Here is an 18739-nt window from a genome sequence, read left to right on the forward strand (position 1 = left end):
GAATCTTTTTGTAGTATTATTTGAATAACATTCTTAGCTAAGAACCATTAGATGACAAAAAACCAAAAACCGCCCAGCAAAACCGTTACACCATTATAAATGGTTTTTCAAAAAAAAACACCATCAAGAATTTATTCTCACCTGCAATGAAGTAACAACGACACACAGGTGCTAGTTTCAAATCCACATCAAATTACCTGTCTAGATGCCCTTTGCCAATTCTCTTTTACCAAGAGCAAAGTGAAAGTCCCCAAAAGATGTTTCCACCATAATACAAAAACAAGTAACACATATTTTCATATATGAATAATATCTATTGCAAGATATTATAATCACCATCAAACTATTTGACAAATAAAATTAGCCGGCTGGTTTGCCATCATAATATCCAAGTTGGATTTCAAACAACAAAAATGTCCAAATTGCTTCTCCTACTATTACTTTCTCTTTTATTTGCAACAACAACAACACGAATAATCAGTGCCTACATCCTGCTACCACAACAATCAGCATCATCTTCACTTTATAATAACCAAGATGATAATTCATCATCAACAACTATAATAACATCATCCTCATCATCATCAAATGTATTACTTTCTGCTACAGCAGCAGTGGTGGTGGAGAGGAATAAAACATTCTATATCAATGAAGCGAATGGCACACAAAGTGGTGATTGTTCCGAGCCTTCAAAAGCCTGCTCCTCCATCCTCTATTTAACTGGTTTGATTTCACGATCGACCGATTATTTAACAAACAAGTTTTTAATCTATCTAATAGGAGATTGTATTAAATATGAACCAATAACATTCAGTACCATGACCTTGACGAGTACTTTTATATTTCTCTCATACAATGATTCAAATAATACAAATAATAGTAGTGGCAGTACAGTTAATAGAGTGACATTGGCAAATAAGAGATGGTTAGCTCAATTTTCAAGTATGGGATTTGAAAATTTAATTGTGGACAAGATGGAAATATTTCCAGGAGATGGATTTTCATTTGTGAATTGTCTGGTTAGAGGGATGAGTTTGAAGAGAGGATTTACTTGGATGATTGTGAAGAATACAGTGATTGAGGATTCAATTTTTGGAGATGATAGTGTCACGAGTTATATGAGGAATAAGGACGATAGACCAGTGATTGAAATTACACAGAGTAGAATTGTTCGTTCAAAGATGAATTTAGAATCAATTACTAATGTTATGAACTGTAATTTTACCGAATCTAATATGACGATTAGCAATTCAGTATCTTCAACATTGCAGAATATTGCTGTTAACAATTCTAGAATTTTATTAAGAGTTGTCTTTTATATTAATGTGAATTATTTTGATTGCTCCAATAGTAGTTCATCATTTGCAATTGATGGAGCCAATGAGGTTAAAATTGTGAGGTTCAATTTTGAGAATTGTAATAATTATGGAGAAAGTACTCTCTTCTCTACTGTTAGGACTTTAAATATTGATCACATGAATTATATTAGAAATAAGGGTGCACTTACGTTTTTAGGAGTTTACCAAACTAATATGGGATCATCTAATTTTATTGAGAATAGAAATGGTGCCATTCAAGTGGAAAATCATGGCGACTCACCAACATATTTTGTCGTGCAAGGTTCCAAGTTTTTGAGAAATAGCAGATTATCAAATGGTGGAGCTATTTATATGGATTCAGCTTTATCAAATTTCCATACCTATTCTAGTGTATTTGAAGATAATATGGCATTGAATGGAGGTGCTGTATATGTATTAGCATCCATTAGAAATACCTATACCAATACTGTTTTTAACAGAAATAAGGTTACAGACTGTGCTAAATGCGGTAATGGTGGAGCTCTTTATTCCAACACAAACTCTCTAGAGTGGAGATCCTCCAATTTTACAAATAATGTAGCCATTAAGGGAGGAGCTGTTTTTATTGATAGAGTACCATCTATTACCTTTGAAACTCAGGATATTGTGTTTCAAAATAATGAAGCTCAATTTGGATCAGACTTTTTCTTTGAAAAGTATGAAGTTGACAAGTTCCCTGTTGATAAATATGCAAACTCTACTGCCAGCTCAATTATGAAGAGTTTCAAAGTACTCATGAATAATATTGAGATAGACTCAGGAAAGAACTTTGATGTCTATCCAGGTGAAACGATACAATTACAATATTCCTTTGAAGACATATTTGGAAATAGAATTGAATCTTCTCATAATCAACCTGTCATATCCTCTGATGCAAATATTACTCTATACACAGTTTTTACCTCAAATACGGACTTTAAGTTGCTCTTTGATTTGAATAATAAGGGAGAGATATCTACAACTGTTGAATTGGTCATTGCCTATTCAGAATTTACTGTAATTAGTGAATTGCATCTCACCATTGCTCCATGTCCACAGTATCATCGTTTACAACAGGTCAATTTTAATGGATACAAATGTGTCAAGCAAGATGTATTGCTTATTATCATTTCCTCTGTACTTTCATTTATTTCCCTGCTTATAATAATACCATTCATTTCATTCATTCTTTACAGGTTTGCACTCAAAAAGTTGTTTATATTCTACAAGAGAGAACGAGAGGAGAGAAGAATTGAAAAGCAATTGAAAGATTACCTCTTTAGAAATATTAATGCCAATGATGAGAAACAAGGTCTCCTCAAATCTTTGACACATTCTAATATGATAATTCCAATCAGTGACATTCAAATTGTTTCCAAAATAGGAGAAGGATCGAATGGTGTAGTATATTTGGGGCGATGGAAACAAACTGACGTTGCCCTCAAAAGTATCAAACATGATTCTACCGATATTGATATTGAAAATCAATTAGAAGAATTTGAACATGAAGCTTCCTTATTAGCAAGCTTACGTCATCCCAATGTCATTTCATTTTATGGTATTAGTTTCGGTCTCAATGTACAATACATGGTAGTTGAATATTCAGTTAATGGAAGTTTGGACAAGGCAATTCATCAATCCAAGATTAAGAAGAAGGTTCTCAGTTTTAGAGATAAGATTAATATTGTTCTTGGAATTTCAAAAGGTTTAAATTACTTGCATTCATTGAGACCACAAATGATTGTTCACAGGTATGTATTTGAATAGTCTTATTGAGATTAATACTGAAATTATCAAATAATTTTAGAGATTTGAAACCTGGAAATATTCTATTGGATAGTAATTTTGAGCCAAAGGTAACAGATTTTGGAATGAGTCGATTTATTGGAACTGAAAATTCATCCATGACCATGAATGTTGGTACATTACGATATTGTGCACCTGAGATATTCAACAATGACAAACACGATGCCAATCACATGGTCGATGTCTACTCATTCTCAATGATTATGTATGAATTATTATTTGAGGATGCTCCCTTCTCTGAAAATACTAAAAAGATGAAGAATAGAAGTTCAGGAATCTCTACATCTGACTCCTCATCCGTAACAAGTGGAAGTGGTTCAAATAATATTAATGAAATGTACAGTATTCCAGTTCGAGTAGTGAGAGGAGAACGCCCAAGCATTCCCTTCTCGAATGAAAATGAATTGGAAATGTGGGCTGATGAGTTTATTACTGATAATGCCTCTCTAAACTACAAAGTACAAGCTCTTGAACAATATATTGAATTGATGAAACAGTGTTGGGCTCAAGCTCCAAATCAAAGACCATCCTTTGGTCAAATTTCGGAAACCCTTTTGAATATTAGCATTTCTTTCAGATAAGCCAGCTACATGCCAACACAATCTCTCAATGATACAATCAAGCAAATTTTCTTCATAATTTATTGTAAATTATTGTAATCATTAAATTGTTTAGCACTGAGAATCTTGTGGATACTTGGGAACGGTTTTCATGTTCCAAAACGAGACGCAAATAACAAAAACGCGAAAAAAAATAATTAGCGAAATTTGGGCGCGGATTTACTTTTCTTCAGCAAATTTCATCATCAGCACAAAGCAGCAAGCTTATCATCACCATCATCACGGAATAATTATCTTTTCTATTTATTTATTAATCTTCAATATCTAGATTTTATCTATTTGGAGAGAAGAGAATGAACATTAGAATTCTTGTAACTACTTTAATATCATGTTTAGTAATCTTTCAAGCCACAATTTTATCGGTTGAGGCTTGTTCTTTCTTGTTGAAGGGAGAACAACAATGTACTCATTGGTCCTATCAGAAAGCTGCTATATGGCAACAGGAATGTCCATTCTCATCATGTGGAGGAAGATCACAATCACCCATTTCTATTTCACTCTATCAAACGACACTCTATGAGACCTATTTCATGAATGCCAAGGCACAGAGTTTGATCATGTATGATTTCTCTACGGATGATAAGAGATTGATTGTGTTTAGGGGAATTGATAACTTTTTTCAACAATTTAGCTTTTCTGTCATTAATAATAATCATACTATTGTGATGGAGAGTGTGAATGAGGAGTCAATTTCGATTGAGAGATCATTTTGGATTAGAAATAATACTTGGCAAACGTTTAATTCGATAACAGTGCCATATTATTTGAAACAATTTCACTTACATTCACCTTCTGAACATTTGGTCAATTCTGAGAGTTTTGATTTGGAGTTACATTTGGTTTTCCAAAGAAATGATCTTCCTTCAAATACAAGTGAAGCTCTAGTTCCAAAACTTGCTGTTGTTGGAATATTGTACAAGGTTCTTTTGGGAGCTATTGATAATCCACTTGTTGACATTGTCATTCAAAATGTTTTACAGAAACCAAGAGTTATTGGAAAGCCAATTCCAACCACTGTTACAGGAGGATTATTATTCGACCTAGTTACTGCACGTCAACAATTTGATCCACTTTATTCATACTTTGTTTACAATGGAAGTTTAACAACTCCAAATTGTAATGAAAATGTCATGTGGAATTTGATTAATCCAAACATTATGAGTGGTGGTTATCATTACATTTCCTCCAGACAATTAACAACATTACAACAACTCATGAATCAAAATAAGCCACACATTGCAGAAGGTGCCAACTTGGGAAAAGTTCAAATTAACACTGGCTCTGCCTATATTGGAAATAATAGACCTTTACAACCTCTGAATGGTAGAACCATCATTAATATTGTAAAGAAATTACTGTAAATAATTGTACAAAATAAAGATATAATTCCTATGAACAACCTCCTAAATAGAAAGATAAATTGAACATTCAATTTATTATTAATTGTAAAAATAGATCAAGAACCACAATATGAAATTCTAGTACATAAAATATCGATTCAAACTCTGTGTGAATTCCATTCATGAATGAGGCATGTAGTGTAATTCTAACATCACGATCAGCTCATTTATCTGAAGTGTTGGTGGCGTAACTCCACCCATGCCTTTTTATCTTTCGAATTCTTTTAAAAAAAATGAACGATTTCAACAAGGTACTGACAGTTGTTTTCATATTGAATTGGTTACTTTTTATTGCATTTTGGAGGAGTTATGCCCCTAATCCACAAGAAAGTTATAACTTGGGTGTTGCCGATAATGAGGGGGTTGAAGTACCATCTGCACCATTTTATGCCAAAACTGAAGTAATTAGTCCAGAGAAAGTGGACGAAAGAAAAGAAAGTTCTGTAATTGTGAAAGGAGCTTCGGGATACAAGTGTATTTTGCCACCAACCGAAACTAACAAGCAATTTTTCGCTGTTGGTGAGAATTATTATAGTGGCAGTTCGGAAATGTTGAAATTTATTTGTGAATATTTAAAGAGACGAAACTTGGTGCAAGAAATTATTCCAAAATCAAGAAAGATGATGAAGAGATTAATATACGAAACTCATTTGATGGAAATGGTGGGATTGAGAGATGCAGTGATGAAAAGATATGCCAATTCCTTGATTGATAATCAGATATATTTTGGTGGACCACAAATCAAGAAAAATAGACGATTTGTTATTCGAATCGGATTAATTCGAAAGGCAATTATCGAATATTGCAAAAGAAAACCGCCTTCTTTCATCAACAATTTGGATACACCACTCAGGGCTGCCTTATTTAATATTCGAAATGAATTAAGAGGGGATGCACTTTTTCTATTTATCAATTTACACGATCAACAGATATTGAGAGAAATTTCTAGAGAAATTGTTTCGAATCTGCCACAATATCTTTCTAATATTGGAAATTCTTCAGATCTTTCAAAAATGATGAAGGAGAAATTAGCAGAAACAGTTTACAAAATGTTACAACGATATGGAAACAAAGAAATTAGTACTACAATCTCTCTTGAACTGGTAGCCTCAGTATTATCAGAAAACAAAAAACTTTTCAATAACTATGAAAATTGTTTCACCAATCATTCAACCAGACCAATGCTTGGATGTTTTGGATTTATCAAGAACATGCCAAAACCACTTTACAATGCAATGATTAAGAAATTATTTGAGAGAAGTGGTGAAATCCGGATCCTTTGCCACAATCACCAAATAAGTGCAAACGCGAAAGAAAAGTTTGAAAAAATGTTTTCATTAAGATTGGATCGATTTCTGAAGAAATTGTAAACTAAAGTTTTTTTAAACTATTCACAATAAAACTGATTCAATTGTAGCATTTGAACCAAATACAAGTAAAATGTTAGCTAACATTTGATAAGGTAGGTTCAATTGACTTTGAAACATTTGACAGTGCTTCCTTTTCGAATATCAAACAAGCAAATTATTATCAAATCACAGAACTTCACAATATAGAGGATTTTGCTGTTAATAATCAAAATTTGTATTGTACAATGGTTATTGAACAAATGGTTCAAAACCAAACTGAGTCATTCCCTTGTGCATAATATTTAATTCTATTGTCACCTCTCCTCCAACACTTTCAGTCCTGGTTACCTCTCTTCCTTCACCTTTACAAACCATTGTCGAGTCGAAATATTCTGGGGCCACTCCCTTTACGGAACCAATCCATTTCTGTATTAAGGATGTACTTTGAGGTTTAAACAGTTTAACTTTCAGACTGTGTTTTCCAGCTCCGATTGGTACTTGACACCATCCATATCCGATAATCTTTTGCTTTCCAGTTCCTTCTTGAACAACAAGACACAACTTTGGCCATCCATAAGGATTTGTACTTCTAAAACAAATCTCCAGAGGGAAATTCCAAATATACTTTGAGTTGAATCCTCTTGGCCTCATTGCAACCTGTGTCACACCACTTTCCAAGCTTACTCCTTCTCCAGTTGTTCTTGCAATTTCCCAATCTTGCCCATAAACAAATTGAAAACTACACGAAATATTCATATTGCCAGGAAATTCTGCATGACTTATTACACCATTCACAATCACATAAAACGATGAAGTGGCATTATTATTTTGAACTGATGTATAATTATTATTCATGGTTGTATTATTGAGGGTGATATTTGTTGTATTCAAATTGATGCTATTCATCGGATCAAGATTATTTACACTTGTTGATAAAATACTACTCGCTGAGGTTTCTATAATGTTGTTTGCTGCTTCAATATTTTCCGATATTATTGGCTGTTTATTTGGTCTGCCGAGCATACCTGCCGTACTTGGTCGTGAACTAACACCTGCTGGCTTTGAGCTTGATGGTCTATTGAGCATTTTTTTTAAGGAATTGTTTGGATTTTGTGTAGATTTTTGGCGGGAAAGTCTAATAATACAACACTCCTCAAACGTTCTCAGATTCTAGTTTGAAGTAAATGGTTATACCTGTTTGTTTTACAGTCAGAAGATTGGATTGTTTGAGAATAGTTGGGAAACATTGGATTCCATCTGCTGTGAAAGATTCTATAAAAGAAATTAAAGTATATCTTTCAAAAGACGAAGTAACTATTTTAAGGGAAGGCGAGGTTTACCATTTGTCTAAATAATTATGACAAAGAATGTACGTTGGTTCATATGTACTAAAATGAGCATGCTTTGTGTTTTGAAAATTAGAACCAATTCCATCCAGTAAATAACAAGTTTGAAACTAAACATTGCAAACAGAGAAAAACAGTAAGGTTAATCCAAATCAAAAAAAAATGTCCGAAAAACAACCTTCATCAAACTCTTCAAACAACAATAACACAAAGCATGATAGTAATAATAGTAATAATAATAACGACAATGGAATGACCAATAAGATTGGACATAAACAATTCATCTTGGAAAAACCCATCGATACAATATTTACAACAAGTAATTCTTCATCAAGAAGTTTCATAACACCACTAACACCAGAACAACAGGAAAGGTTGAAAATGATCGATCCAAAGCAGGCTATGATGTTGTATTTTGTTACAAGTACATTCTTTTCACGTCTGTTTGCTCATCCATTGGACAGAATTTCAACCATTCTCCGAACACAACATGTTCTTCCAAATGCGTATGGTACAAGCTTTTATACAAATTTGCCAACAGCAGTATCTTCATCATTGGTACAACCACAGCAACAGGCTCCTTTTAGAGGTGCCATTGATGCTTTGAAAAAACTTCCAAAGGATAGAACATTGTGGAGAGGATTGGCTCCCGATGTTTATGGGTAGGTTCCATATAAACTATGGATTTTAATATTTGGATTAACATTTGGAAATTGGATTTTTATTAATCTGGAAATTTATTATTATGGATTTTTTAATATTTAATTAAATCAATTTGGATTTATTAATATTTCGGAAAGTCGCTTATGTGCAAAAGTAGTGGAATTACAATTTGCAGATGAAATTAACAACTTTATTCAACCTTGGATGGGAACTCTTGTAGAACAAGATCCAAACGATCCAAGAAAGAAACTTTTAAATACAAAGGTGTTGGCTACCTCTGTAATATCTGGTGCTGTTGCATCCTTCCTTATTTCTTATCCATTCAGTGTTGTTTCAACAAGAATGCAATCCAATTTAATTCCACTCCATGAAGTGAAATATAATATGGATTGGCAAATGGTGAACAAGACCAACTTTTCCAATGTATGGCAATCATTTAAATCAATCTATCAATTTGAAGGAATAAGAGGATTCTATACTGGTTTATCAGCTGCTGTATCTGGTCTTGCTGTTTATAGAGGCATCTATTTTGCCTTATTCGATTCATTGAGACGATTGGGAATGAGTGACAATTATTCATTGAGTGAGAAATTCTTATATAGTCAAGGTTGTATATTCACTGCTGGTCTCAGTGCTTATCCTTTCCGTCTCATTGGTGATCGATTGAAAGCTCAAGCTGTCTTTAGAAAATTATACACGGAGGAGGAAACTCAGCTATTCTATAGAGGAACTTTGGATGCCATGAAAAAGATTTACCAACAAGAGGGAATTAGAGGATATTACAGAGGATTTGTTTTTTCATTGGGCACAAGTTATGCAGGTGCCATCTTACTAAGCATGTTTGTTGCCCTTGGATCGAGACAATTTTAACTGTCACCCTTTAGCAAATGTTCCACAAGATCAGTAGATAAATAATAATTAATTGTACAAAACAAATTTCATGAATGGATCAACAACAATAACAGTACTGATTAAAATAGTATTAAGGTTAGCAAAAATTTTATTGAGGGAATAACTTATTCAGTCTTCTTTACATCAGTCTTCTTCCTCTTATAACTTTGAATATAAAAGTTCAAGAACAAGGCCAAGAAGGCAGCAACAGTCAAGTCAACCAAGAAGAATGGATAATAATTACCAGCACAAGTTTGGTTATCTCCATACTTGAACCACAACCAAACCTTTGGAACAACCAAATCAAAAACAAATTGAATAATTTGCATTCTGGTAATCCATGGCTTGATAACATTCAAACAACCTGGAGTAAAGATTGGAGAATTCTTAACAGTACAAACATAAAAGTAGAAATACATGATAACGTGAACACCAGCATTCAAAGTTGAAGGGAACCACATCATTTGTGACTTTTCCAAAATGACATACCAACACAATAATAAGGTAATCATGTGATGGAAGGTATGCAAGAAAGTCAAACTCTTACACTTGATCATTAAAAAGACAGTATCTAACAATTCATAATATTTGGACAAGTAGAAAATGTACAACCAGAAAGGAACTGCACCCTTTCCCATTCTATTAGGAACATCACAAGTTAAGGCAGAGAGTTTTTCCATAAAGCTAGCTTCTGGAATTTCATTAACAACTTCAACAGCTTCACCAACAAATCCCAAAACCATGATCAAACTCAACACACTGAGGAAAATATTGTGGAATTTAATGAACATTTCCAAGAGTGGATGTTTCATTGGTGTATTATTTCTAACCTTTTTCATATACAGTGGAAGTAAATAAAGAGACAATCCATAACCAACAACAGCTGTTGCTGGATAGATCCAGTGAGATATTGGTGCTTCATTGTAAATGTACTTGAAATCGTGAATGTACTGGGACATTCCTTCACCATTAGGAATGAATTGTAAAAGTCTATCGATGAACACCATACTGATTCGAGATGATGATGAATATAAGAGTGGGTGTTGAGTGTGTTGGTTTTTTTCAAAAGTTTGAGCATACAGTCTTTGCACCAACCAGCCTTTATGGTTCAAACAACAACAAGATCATCTTCACAGCCTCATTGGAAATTTTCAATAATTGAAACATCATCAACAAGGTGATGCTTGAAGCTGTTGTTTTTTGATTTTTACTCCAACAACGGATCCTACAAATTGAAAAGTCCAAAATTGTGCGGTATGAAGCAATTTGTGTTATTAGGAAGTAAATAATATTGATAAGGTGGACGAGAATGGTGGAGGATCATTGATTGAGGATTATATGATGATTATTTTAATAATTAATATTGATCATCTTGTGTTGAATATTAATGTCGATTTTGTTGAGGTCTGAAGCCTAATTGAACCGTAATTAAAATGGATGTTCACCACGCCTGTTGCCGATCCGATTTGTAATACTAGACAAACTCTTATTAAATAAATAGGCATGACCATCATCAATGCACAATAATAATTTAATATACGATCGTCATGATGATGATGATGCAACTTTAACGTTGATGATGATGAGCATGGAAGGATGAAAGTTCTCCTGACGCGTGAATTTCAAAATGTGTATTTACTTTTGAAACTTCGTTAATAATAATAACAGAGAATTAAATAGTGGAATATCAACGGTACTATTATAATCTGTTATTGATAATTTATTGTAAGGAAATTGAATTCAAATTGTAAGGTGGAGCAAATTTTCACACAGTACCAACTTGCTTCCATTATCGGTCTATTTTGATTTTGTCCGTTAGAGTGAAATTCCACCATTTGGAAAATTTTATTATTTGGGATTGTGAAATTTGACAGTGGTCACAGACCTTTTTTGTGGTTGTATAATAACTAGTAATTTACAGTAATGATAAGGTTGTTTGACTTTGAGGTGGAGTAAGGATGTCCTTCATGAGTGTCCTTACTTGTCGAACAAGGCATTTCGGTCACAAATGATTTTCAATACCAAGACTGCAAATATTACTTGTGAAAATAAGAAAAGGTGATAGATGTGTTTAGCCTAAAGGTTTAGGTCTGAAAACAGATTAGGATAATTTTCTTCAATTCGAATTAAAAAAATACCATTGAGATTGACCATCAAACGTCAATATGACTGAACAACAAACAGTGTTAATTGATGATCTTCAATTAATTTCAAATCAATTTCCATGTGGTGATATTCTTTGGGAAATTTTATCATTTTGTAATGATTTTACATTTATTGTAATGAATTGTGCACTAGTTTCCAAACAGTGGTACCATGTCATTTTGGAAAGATGTAAACTCTCATTAACCTGCAATTCGGATCAGAAATTGAAGGGAAAATTTCTTGAAAGAGTTTCAAATTTCACAGTTAAAAAGAATGAAGAAGGAAATTTGTTTAATTGTCAAATTTTTGAATGTTTGAAGAATTTGACAAGAATTGATATCAGTGATAATGAAATTAGCGATGAAAGGGTTAAGCATTTTGGTAATTTGACTCATTTGACAAATCTTGTAATTAATTGTAACGACATTGGTGTAGAGGGAGCTAAATGTCTTTGTCAACTGAATCAATTAACAAGGCTTAATATTGGAAACAACAGTCTTGAGACTGAAGGTGCTAAATACATTAGTGAACTGAAGAATTTGACCAAACTTGATATCGCTCGCAACTGTATTGGTGATAGAGGTGCTCAATTTATTACTGAAATGAAACAACTGACTTCTCTAAACCTTAACAGGAATGGAATTGAATATTTAGGAGCAAAATTTATTAGTGAAATGTATCAATTAACGAGTCTTGATATCAGTAACAATGACATTGGTTCTGAAGGAGCTAAACAAATTAGCAAACTCGACCAATTGACCAAACTATATATTTACGATAATAATATTGGTGATGAAGGAGCTATGCACATTAGCGAAATGAAACAACTAACTAATCTCGATATTAGCAGGAATGATATTGACTCAGAAGGTGCCAAATCCATATGTGAACTCTATCAATTAACAAATCTCAATATTTGTTCGAATTACATTGGTGAAACAGGTGCCAAGCATATCAGTGAAATGAATAATTTGACCATTCTTGAAATTGGCAGTAATGAAATTGGATCTGAAGGAGCGTATCATATCAGCAGAATGCACCAATTGACTAGGCTCATGATTTTTGCTAATGATATTGGAGAAAAAGGGGCCAAACATGTTTCTGAGATGAAACAATTAACTAAACTCGATATTTATGATAATAATATTGGTGATGAGGGAACTATACACATTAGCGAAATGAAACAATTAACCTACCTCGATGTTTCAGCCAATAATATTGGTCACGAAGGTGCTGAATATATTAGGAAATTGAATCGATTGACATTTCTTAATGTTCACTATAATTCATTCAGTGATAGTGAATCAGAACTTATAGAAAAGGAGTTAATGAAGGATTAACATGAATAAAAATTACTAATCTTAATTATTTACGGTAATATTGAACAAAGATTGTAAAAGTGTTGTTTAATGTAATTGGAAGGAATGTGGAATTTGAGACGGATTAAGGATAACACCCAAGTCGAAAGTGGTCGCATTCTTTTCCTTTCACTGAAATTCTTGTTGTCAACTTTTACTGACAAGTGACAGCAACATAATTAAAAAAAATAGCAATAAATGAACAATTACGATGTAAGTTTCGTCTACCAACCATCTCATCATCCAACATGATTTCATCATCTCATCCACAGTTCGATTCCATCAACAAGGAAAGCAAAAAACAAGTGTAAGTTCAAATTTGAATCACAAGTCCAATATAATGTTGAAATAATATTCACAAACAGTGCTTGTCGTATCGTTGTCGGTGTTTGCATCCTTGGTTGCTGTATCTTTGCTGTCATTGCTGCTGTCGTCTTGGCTGCAGTCTTCTTCCCAAGAAGTCCAAATATTGTTAGTCAGTATGTATATATATATTAGAATCATTCATCATTCTCATCATCATATTTTGTTGTTGATTGGAATATCATCATCTTTATCGGAATGATATTAGACAATTGTATTTTACTCAATTTTCAGTGGATTTTTGTCCTGCTCAAAGTAAGAGCAATAATTCGGCATGTTGTGTTGGAAGTTCGTGTACCTTTTCCTATAATAATGCAACATTGGGTATTGCTTCGTATTTTGTGGTGCGAGCTACGAATGGTAACTTGTTTAATATATCATTGAATGCGTAGGTTTTATGATAATTTGATGATGAAATATTAATTCTTGATGGATGATGATGGTGTGGATTTTATGTATTGATGTGATAATTGATGATTTTAGAGTCAAGATTGAAATCATGTATGGATCGGAAGTGATCGGTTCGAGTGCTTCGGAGAGTTATCCTGTTGGTCCACAAACTACTCAAGGTTTGTACTCATTGAAAATTACTTTATTCCTTAATTAATTAATTAATTCAATTTAAATTTAATAATTTTATTTGAAAATACAAATAATAATGTGGAATGAAATGTAGATGTTAATGTACCAATTATATGGAAATCTTCTCTGAGTAGTAATGTAATGAAATCAATCATGTGCCAACTCACAGGTAATAACAATGCCTTACCTTATACATTCACGTTAAGTATGGGTTCAGTGACTTACTTCCTCAATACATTTGCATTCTCAAGTCAAACAGCAAGTCTTCAAGCTTCCATAGATGTTTGCTCATCCAATTGTAAAGTACAATACTACTCTTCAATGTGTCCAACCTAATGATATAGTCATTCACATGTGGACATGAAATTTAATAAAAATTCAAGAAAACAATCTTTTTCTCAATGTTGGAATACATGAAAATTAAGAACTTGTAAGTCCCAATTAATGTAAATTCCTTGTCTGATTTGGCGAGATATGTTACAATGGAAAAATTCATTAAAATTCATCTGCGTCTCACTTTACTGGTCAGAACTTCTCCCGCCAAATCGTAAACGAGTAACCAATCATAACTGTTACGCTTGAAAAATTTACTTTAGAAAAAAAAAACTCAATTCTCTCCCCTCTACACTCTTTCAGTTGTTGTTGCAACAAATTTTTATCGTAGTGAGGGTTTTTATATATTTTGTATAGTTCATCATCCAAATCCAAATCATCATCAACCACCTTACTTACTATATTATTTATTAAATCGAGAATGGGTTGCGGAAATTCAAAATCAACACTCGGTGTAGTTGAGACCGTCGAAGAAAAACCAAAACAACAAGCCACTGTCAATAACACCACTAATACTACCACTGCTGTCATGACAGGAACACTTGAACCAGAGGCACCAAAGAAGAAGGATGGTTTCTGTTACTTCTTTGGTCTTGACAGTCAAACTAAGGAAAACCTCACTGAAGGGAATAAGGATATGAAGGAACTACTTGGAGGAAAAGGTGCTAACTTGTGCGAAATGTGCAATTTAGGTATTAATGTTCCTCCTGGATTTACTGTTTCTACAGAAGCCTGTGAACACTTTAGCCAGCTTCATAACCTTGCTACTTCAGCAGGAGAAGAAGGAGCTGAAAAAAAGAATCTCACTTTACCAGAAAACATTCAAACACAAGTCGACGAATATCTCAAAAAATTGGAACAAGCAACTGGAAAGAAATTTACCGATTCATATGAAAATGATACAGATAAGGTTCTCTTAATTTCTGTGAGATCAGGAGCTGCCATTTCAATGCCTGGAATGATGGACACTATTCTTAACCTTGGTATTTGTGACAAGAATATTACTCAACTCGTTAAAAACTTTGGTGGAAATGAAAAATTCGCTTGGGATTCATATCGTAGTCTCGTTCAAATGTTCGGTGAAGTTGTCATGTCAGTCAAGCCAGAACATTTCGAAGACAATATCAAAAAGCAAAAGGAAAAGAGAGGTATTACTCATGATTCTGAATTGAATTTGGAAGAAATTCAACAAATCGTTCAAGATCACAAACTTACTATTTTCGAACAAACTGGAGGTGAAGACTTCCCACAAGATGTTCGTCAACAATTGTACAGAGCTATTATTGCTGTCTTTAACTCATGGCACAATAAGCGTGCTGTGCAATATAGAAAGATTCACAACATTACTGGTCTTAAGGGAACTGCTGTAAATATTCAATCCATGGTCTTTGGTAATGTTGATGAACGTTCATGTTCTGGTGTCTGTTTCAGTAGAAATCCTTCAACAGGTGAAAATCTATTCTATGGTGAATATATGATTCAAGCACAAGGTGAAGCTATTGTTGCTGGTCAAAGAACTCCAGAAAAGATTGAAACCTTGGCTACTAACTTCCCAGAATGTAACACTAGTTTGAAGGAAATCAGTACCAAATTGGAAAAGCACTTTAAGGATGTCCAAGATATGGAATTCACAATTGAACAAAATACTCTCTATATGTTGCAATGCAGAAATGGTAAAAAGACAATTCAAGCTTCTCTCAAGATTTACTGTGACATGATAGATGAAGGTCTTATCAATGAAAGAGAAGCCATCTCAAAGATTGATGCTACTCAACTCAACCAAATGCTCCATCCATTCTTGGATGATTCTGAAAAGGCTCATCACGAACCTTTGGCAACTGGTTTACCAGCAAGTCCTGGTGCTGTAGTTGGTAGAATTGCTTTCACCAGTGAACAAGCCATTAAAATGTCTGAAACCAGAAAGGAAGATGGTGATGTCATCTTGGTCAGAGAACAAACAAGCACTGAAGATTTGGCTGGTATGCATGCTTCTCAAGGTTTCTTGACTACTAATGGTGGTCTTACTTCTCATGCTGCTGTTGTTTCTCGTCAACAAGGTAAATGCTGTGTAAGTGGATGTAGCTTGCTTTATGTCACTAGTGAAGAATCTTGTACAATTAATGGAACCCTCTTTAATCAAGGTGATATTATTACTATTGATGGTTCAACTGGTAATGTCTACGGTAAGGCTCTCAAGACAACTAGACCAGGTATTTCTCAACCTGACTTTGTCAGAATTATGGATATTGAAAAGAAGTACAGAACTATGAGTGTCTATGCTAACGCTGATACATCTGTCGATGCTCATAAGGCTGTTGAATTCGGTGCTGAAGGTATTGGATTGTGTAGAACTGAGCACATGTTCTTTGAAAAGACAAGAATAGTTGACATGAGAAGAATGATTGTTGCCTCCACCACAGAAAAGAGACAAGAAGCTATTAATGTTCTCAAAGATTATCAACGTTCTGATTTCCTTTCCCTCTTCCATGCTATGGAAGGAAAGAAGGTCACTATTAGATTGTTAGATCCTCCACTTCACGAATTTTTACCAGAAGATCCACAAGAAATTGAAGAATTGGCTTTGGCTCTTGGTGAATCTGTTAAGGATGTTACCCTTACTGTCTCTCAACTCAAGGAAAAGAATCCAATGTTGGGTCATCGTGGTTGTAGATTGGGTATTACCTTCCCCGAGATTACTCAAATGCAAGTTGAAGCCATTTTTGAAGCTGCTATTGATGCTACTCATAAGGGCGAAGTTGTTGTTGATATTATGGTTCCATTAGTTCAATCTGTTCAAGAACTTGTCAACCAAAAGGAAATTATTGAAAAAGTTGCTTCATCATTGTTTGCCAAGCATGAAGACAGAAAATATCTCATTCATTACAGAGTTGGTTGTATGATTGAAACTCCAAGAGCTGTTTTGATGGCTAAAGAACTTGCTGGTGTTGCTGATTTCTTCAGTATTGGAAGTAATGACTTGACTCAAATGACCTTTGGTTTCAGTAGAGACGACAGTGGTAAATTCCTTAAATATTATCTCGAACGTGACTTGATTGAAAATGATCCATTCGAAGTTTTGGATACAGAAGGTGTTGGAAAGATTATTCAACTCACTGTCCAAACTGGTAGAGAAGCAAAGAATGGTTTGACTGTTGGTTTGTGCGGTGAACATGGTGGTGAATCTCACTCTGTTAAATTCTTGTACCAATGCGGTCTTTCATATGTCAGTTGTTCACCTTATAGAATTCCAATCGCTAGACTTTCTGCTGCTCAAGAATCTGTCAAGAATTGGAGAAATGTTATTTGTGTTAATGGTGGTCCAGGATCAGGAAAGGGCACACAATGTGCCAAACTTGTTGAAAAGTATGGTTTTATCCATTATAGTACAGGTGATTTGTTGAGAGCTGAAGCTGCTAAGGATACAGAACAGGGTAGAATGATCTCGTCATACATTAAGGAAGGTAAGATTGTGCCTGGTGCTGTTACTCTTGGTTTGTTAAGAAATGCTATTTTGAACCATCCTAAAAAGGATGCTACGTTCTTGATCGATGGCTTCCCAAGAGAAATGCAACAAGCTGTTGACTTTGAAGCTCATGTCTGTAAATTCAAGTTTGTCCTCTTCTTTGATTGTCCAGAAGAAATTTTGGAACAAAGATTGTTAGAAAGAGGTAAGACGAGTGGTAGATCTGATGACAATGCCGAAAGTATTAAGAAGAGATTCAAGACCTATAGCGACCAAACAATGCCAGTTATTGGATACTTTAAGAAGACTGATAGAGTCAAGACAATTGATAGTTCAAAGACACAAGAAGAAGTGTTTGCTGAAGTATGCAAATTATTTGATTAAATGTAAATAAATATATAAATATTCTAATTTCCATACGTCTCTGCAAACTTTTGAAGTAAATATTGGTAAGCTGTTTTGTTAACAGATTCAATAAAAAACTCCTTGTCTGGTTGTCCAAAGAATGCAATACTATACCTATCTGATTCATAATTAGACAGGACAACTTGATGAGGAACACTCTTATATTCTTGATCAGTCCATTCTTGCATCAAATCTCCACAATTTACAATAATGGCATCTTTAACACAAGGTGCATCAATCATTTCATTAGTGATTCGGTCCAAAACTTTCAAACCACCTGTACTATCCTGACATAACAATGTTATTGAACCATAGTCAGAGTGAATTCCACATCCATTACTAAATTTTGGAGCACTTGAATCAAGTTTAGGATAATGTAAATATCTCAAACTATGTTCCATTTCAGAGTGAGCCAGAGCAAAATCATCCGTTTGTTTACTCAATCCTCTCTGTAAATCACCCAATAATTCAATCAATAGACCATGCAATTCCAAGAATAGTTTCTTTGAAAATTCCTCAAATCCCTTAACAGAACCATGTTCATCTTCATTAGGAAAATAAACTTTTCCATAATCTACATCCGACTTGGACATTCGAACATTGTAAGCCTCCTTCAGATCAATGTCCTTTCCATTTAATTTCTCACTATTCGTACTAATGTAACCACTTTCTCCCTTC

The 18739-nt window shown here is 33.9% G+C and overlaps 9 protein-coding genes across 9 annotated transcripts; 7 read left to right on the top strand and 2 right to left on the bottom strand.

The window, feature by feature from the left end:
* Window positions 1-413: 413 nt before the first annotated feature.
* On the top strand, window positions 414-3724 carry NAEGRDRAFT_52664 (uncharacterized protein; the record flags this gene model as incomplete). The annotated part of the gene is made up of 2 exons (XM_002671795.1): window positions 414-3088; window positions 3145-3724. 2 exons carry the CDS (start codon window positions 414-416, stop codon window positions 3722-3724), a joined length of 3255 nt encoding a protein of 1084 aa, XP_002671841.1.
* A 332-nt stretch (window positions 3725-4056) lies between these two features.
* NAEGRDRAFT_73137 (uncharacterized protein) lies at window positions 4057-5124 on the top strand (the record flags this gene model as incomplete). Its single annotated transcript, XM_002671796.1, has 1 exon — window positions 4057-5124. The coding sequence occupies one exon, from the start codon at window positions 4057-4059 to the stop codon at window positions 5122-5124; it is 1068 nt and encodes a 355-aa protein (XP_002671842.1).
* Window positions 5125-5396: 272 nt separating this feature from the next.
* On the top strand, window positions 5397-6533 carry NAEGRDRAFT_73138 (uncharacterized protein; the record flags this gene model as incomplete). Its single annotated transcript, XM_002671797.1, has 1 exon — window positions 5397-6533. One exon carries the CDS (start codon window positions 5397-5399, stop codon window positions 6531-6533), a length of 1137 nt encoding a protein of 378 aa, XP_002671843.1.
* A 228-nt stretch (window positions 6534-6761) lies between these two features.
* NAEGRDRAFT_52666 (uncharacterized protein) lies at window positions 6762-7535 on the bottom strand (the record flags this gene model as incomplete). The annotated part of the gene is made up of 1 exon (XM_002671862.1): window positions 6762-7535. One exon carries the CDS (start codon window positions 7533-7535, stop codon window positions 6762-6764), a length of 774 nt encoding a protein of 257 aa, XP_002671908.1.
* Window positions 7536-8020: 485 nt separating this feature from the next.
* On the top strand, window positions 8021-9391 carry NAEGRDRAFT_73140 (uncharacterized protein; the record flags this gene model as incomplete). Its single annotated transcript, XM_002671798.1, has 2 exons — window positions 8021-8520; window positions 8659-9391. The coding sequence occupies 2 exons, from the start codon at window positions 8021-8023 to the stop codon at window positions 9389-9391; spliced, it is 1233 nt and encodes a 410-aa protein (XP_002671844.1).
* A 146-nt stretch (window positions 9392-9537) lies between these two features.
* Window positions 9538-10371, bottom strand: NAEGRDRAFT_73141 (uncharacterized protein; the record flags this gene model as incomplete). The annotated part of the gene is made up of 1 exon (XM_002671863.1): window positions 9538-10371. The coding sequence occupies one exon, from the start codon at window positions 10369-10371 to the stop codon at window positions 9538-9540; it is 834 nt and encodes a 277-aa protein (XP_002671909.1).
* Window positions 10372-11577: 1206 nt separating this feature from the next.
* On the top strand, window positions 11578-12897 carry NAEGRDRAFT_52668 (uncharacterized protein; the record flags this gene model as incomplete). The annotated part of the gene is made up of 1 exon (XM_002671799.1): window positions 11578-12897. The coding sequence occupies one exon, from the start codon at window positions 11578-11580 to the stop codon at window positions 12895-12897; it is 1320 nt and encodes a 439-aa protein (XP_002671845.1).
* A 266-nt stretch (window positions 12898-13163) lies between these two features.
* Window positions 13164-14196, top strand: NAEGRDRAFT_73143 (uncharacterized protein; the record flags this gene model as incomplete). Its single annotated transcript, XM_002671800.1, has 5 exons — window positions 13164-13222; window positions 13281-13394; window positions 13487-13666; window positions 13762-13847; window positions 13955-14196. The coding sequence occupies 5 exons, from the start codon at window positions 13164-13166 to the stop codon at window positions 14194-14196; spliced, it is 681 nt and encodes a 226-aa protein (XP_002671846.1).
* A 418-nt stretch (window positions 14197-14614) lies between these two features.
* Window positions 14615-18072, top strand: NAEGRDRAFT_59363 (pyruvate phosphate dikinase; the record flags this gene model as incomplete). Its single annotated transcript, XM_002671801.1, has 1 exon — window positions 14615-18072. One exon carries the CDS (start codon window positions 14615-14617, stop codon window positions 18038-18040), a length of 3426 nt encoding a protein of 1141 aa, XP_002671847.1. The 3' UTR covers window positions 18041-18072.
* Window positions 18073-18739: the final 667 nt, after the last annotated feature.

Source organism: Naegleria gruberi, assembly GCF_000004985.1.
Source record: "Naegleria gruberi genomic scaffold NAEGRscaffold_58, whole genome shotgun sequence".
In the NCBI taxonomy this organism is placed as follows: Eukaryota; Heterolobosea; class Eutetramitea; order Acrasida; family Naegleriidae; genus Naegleria; species Naegleria gruberi.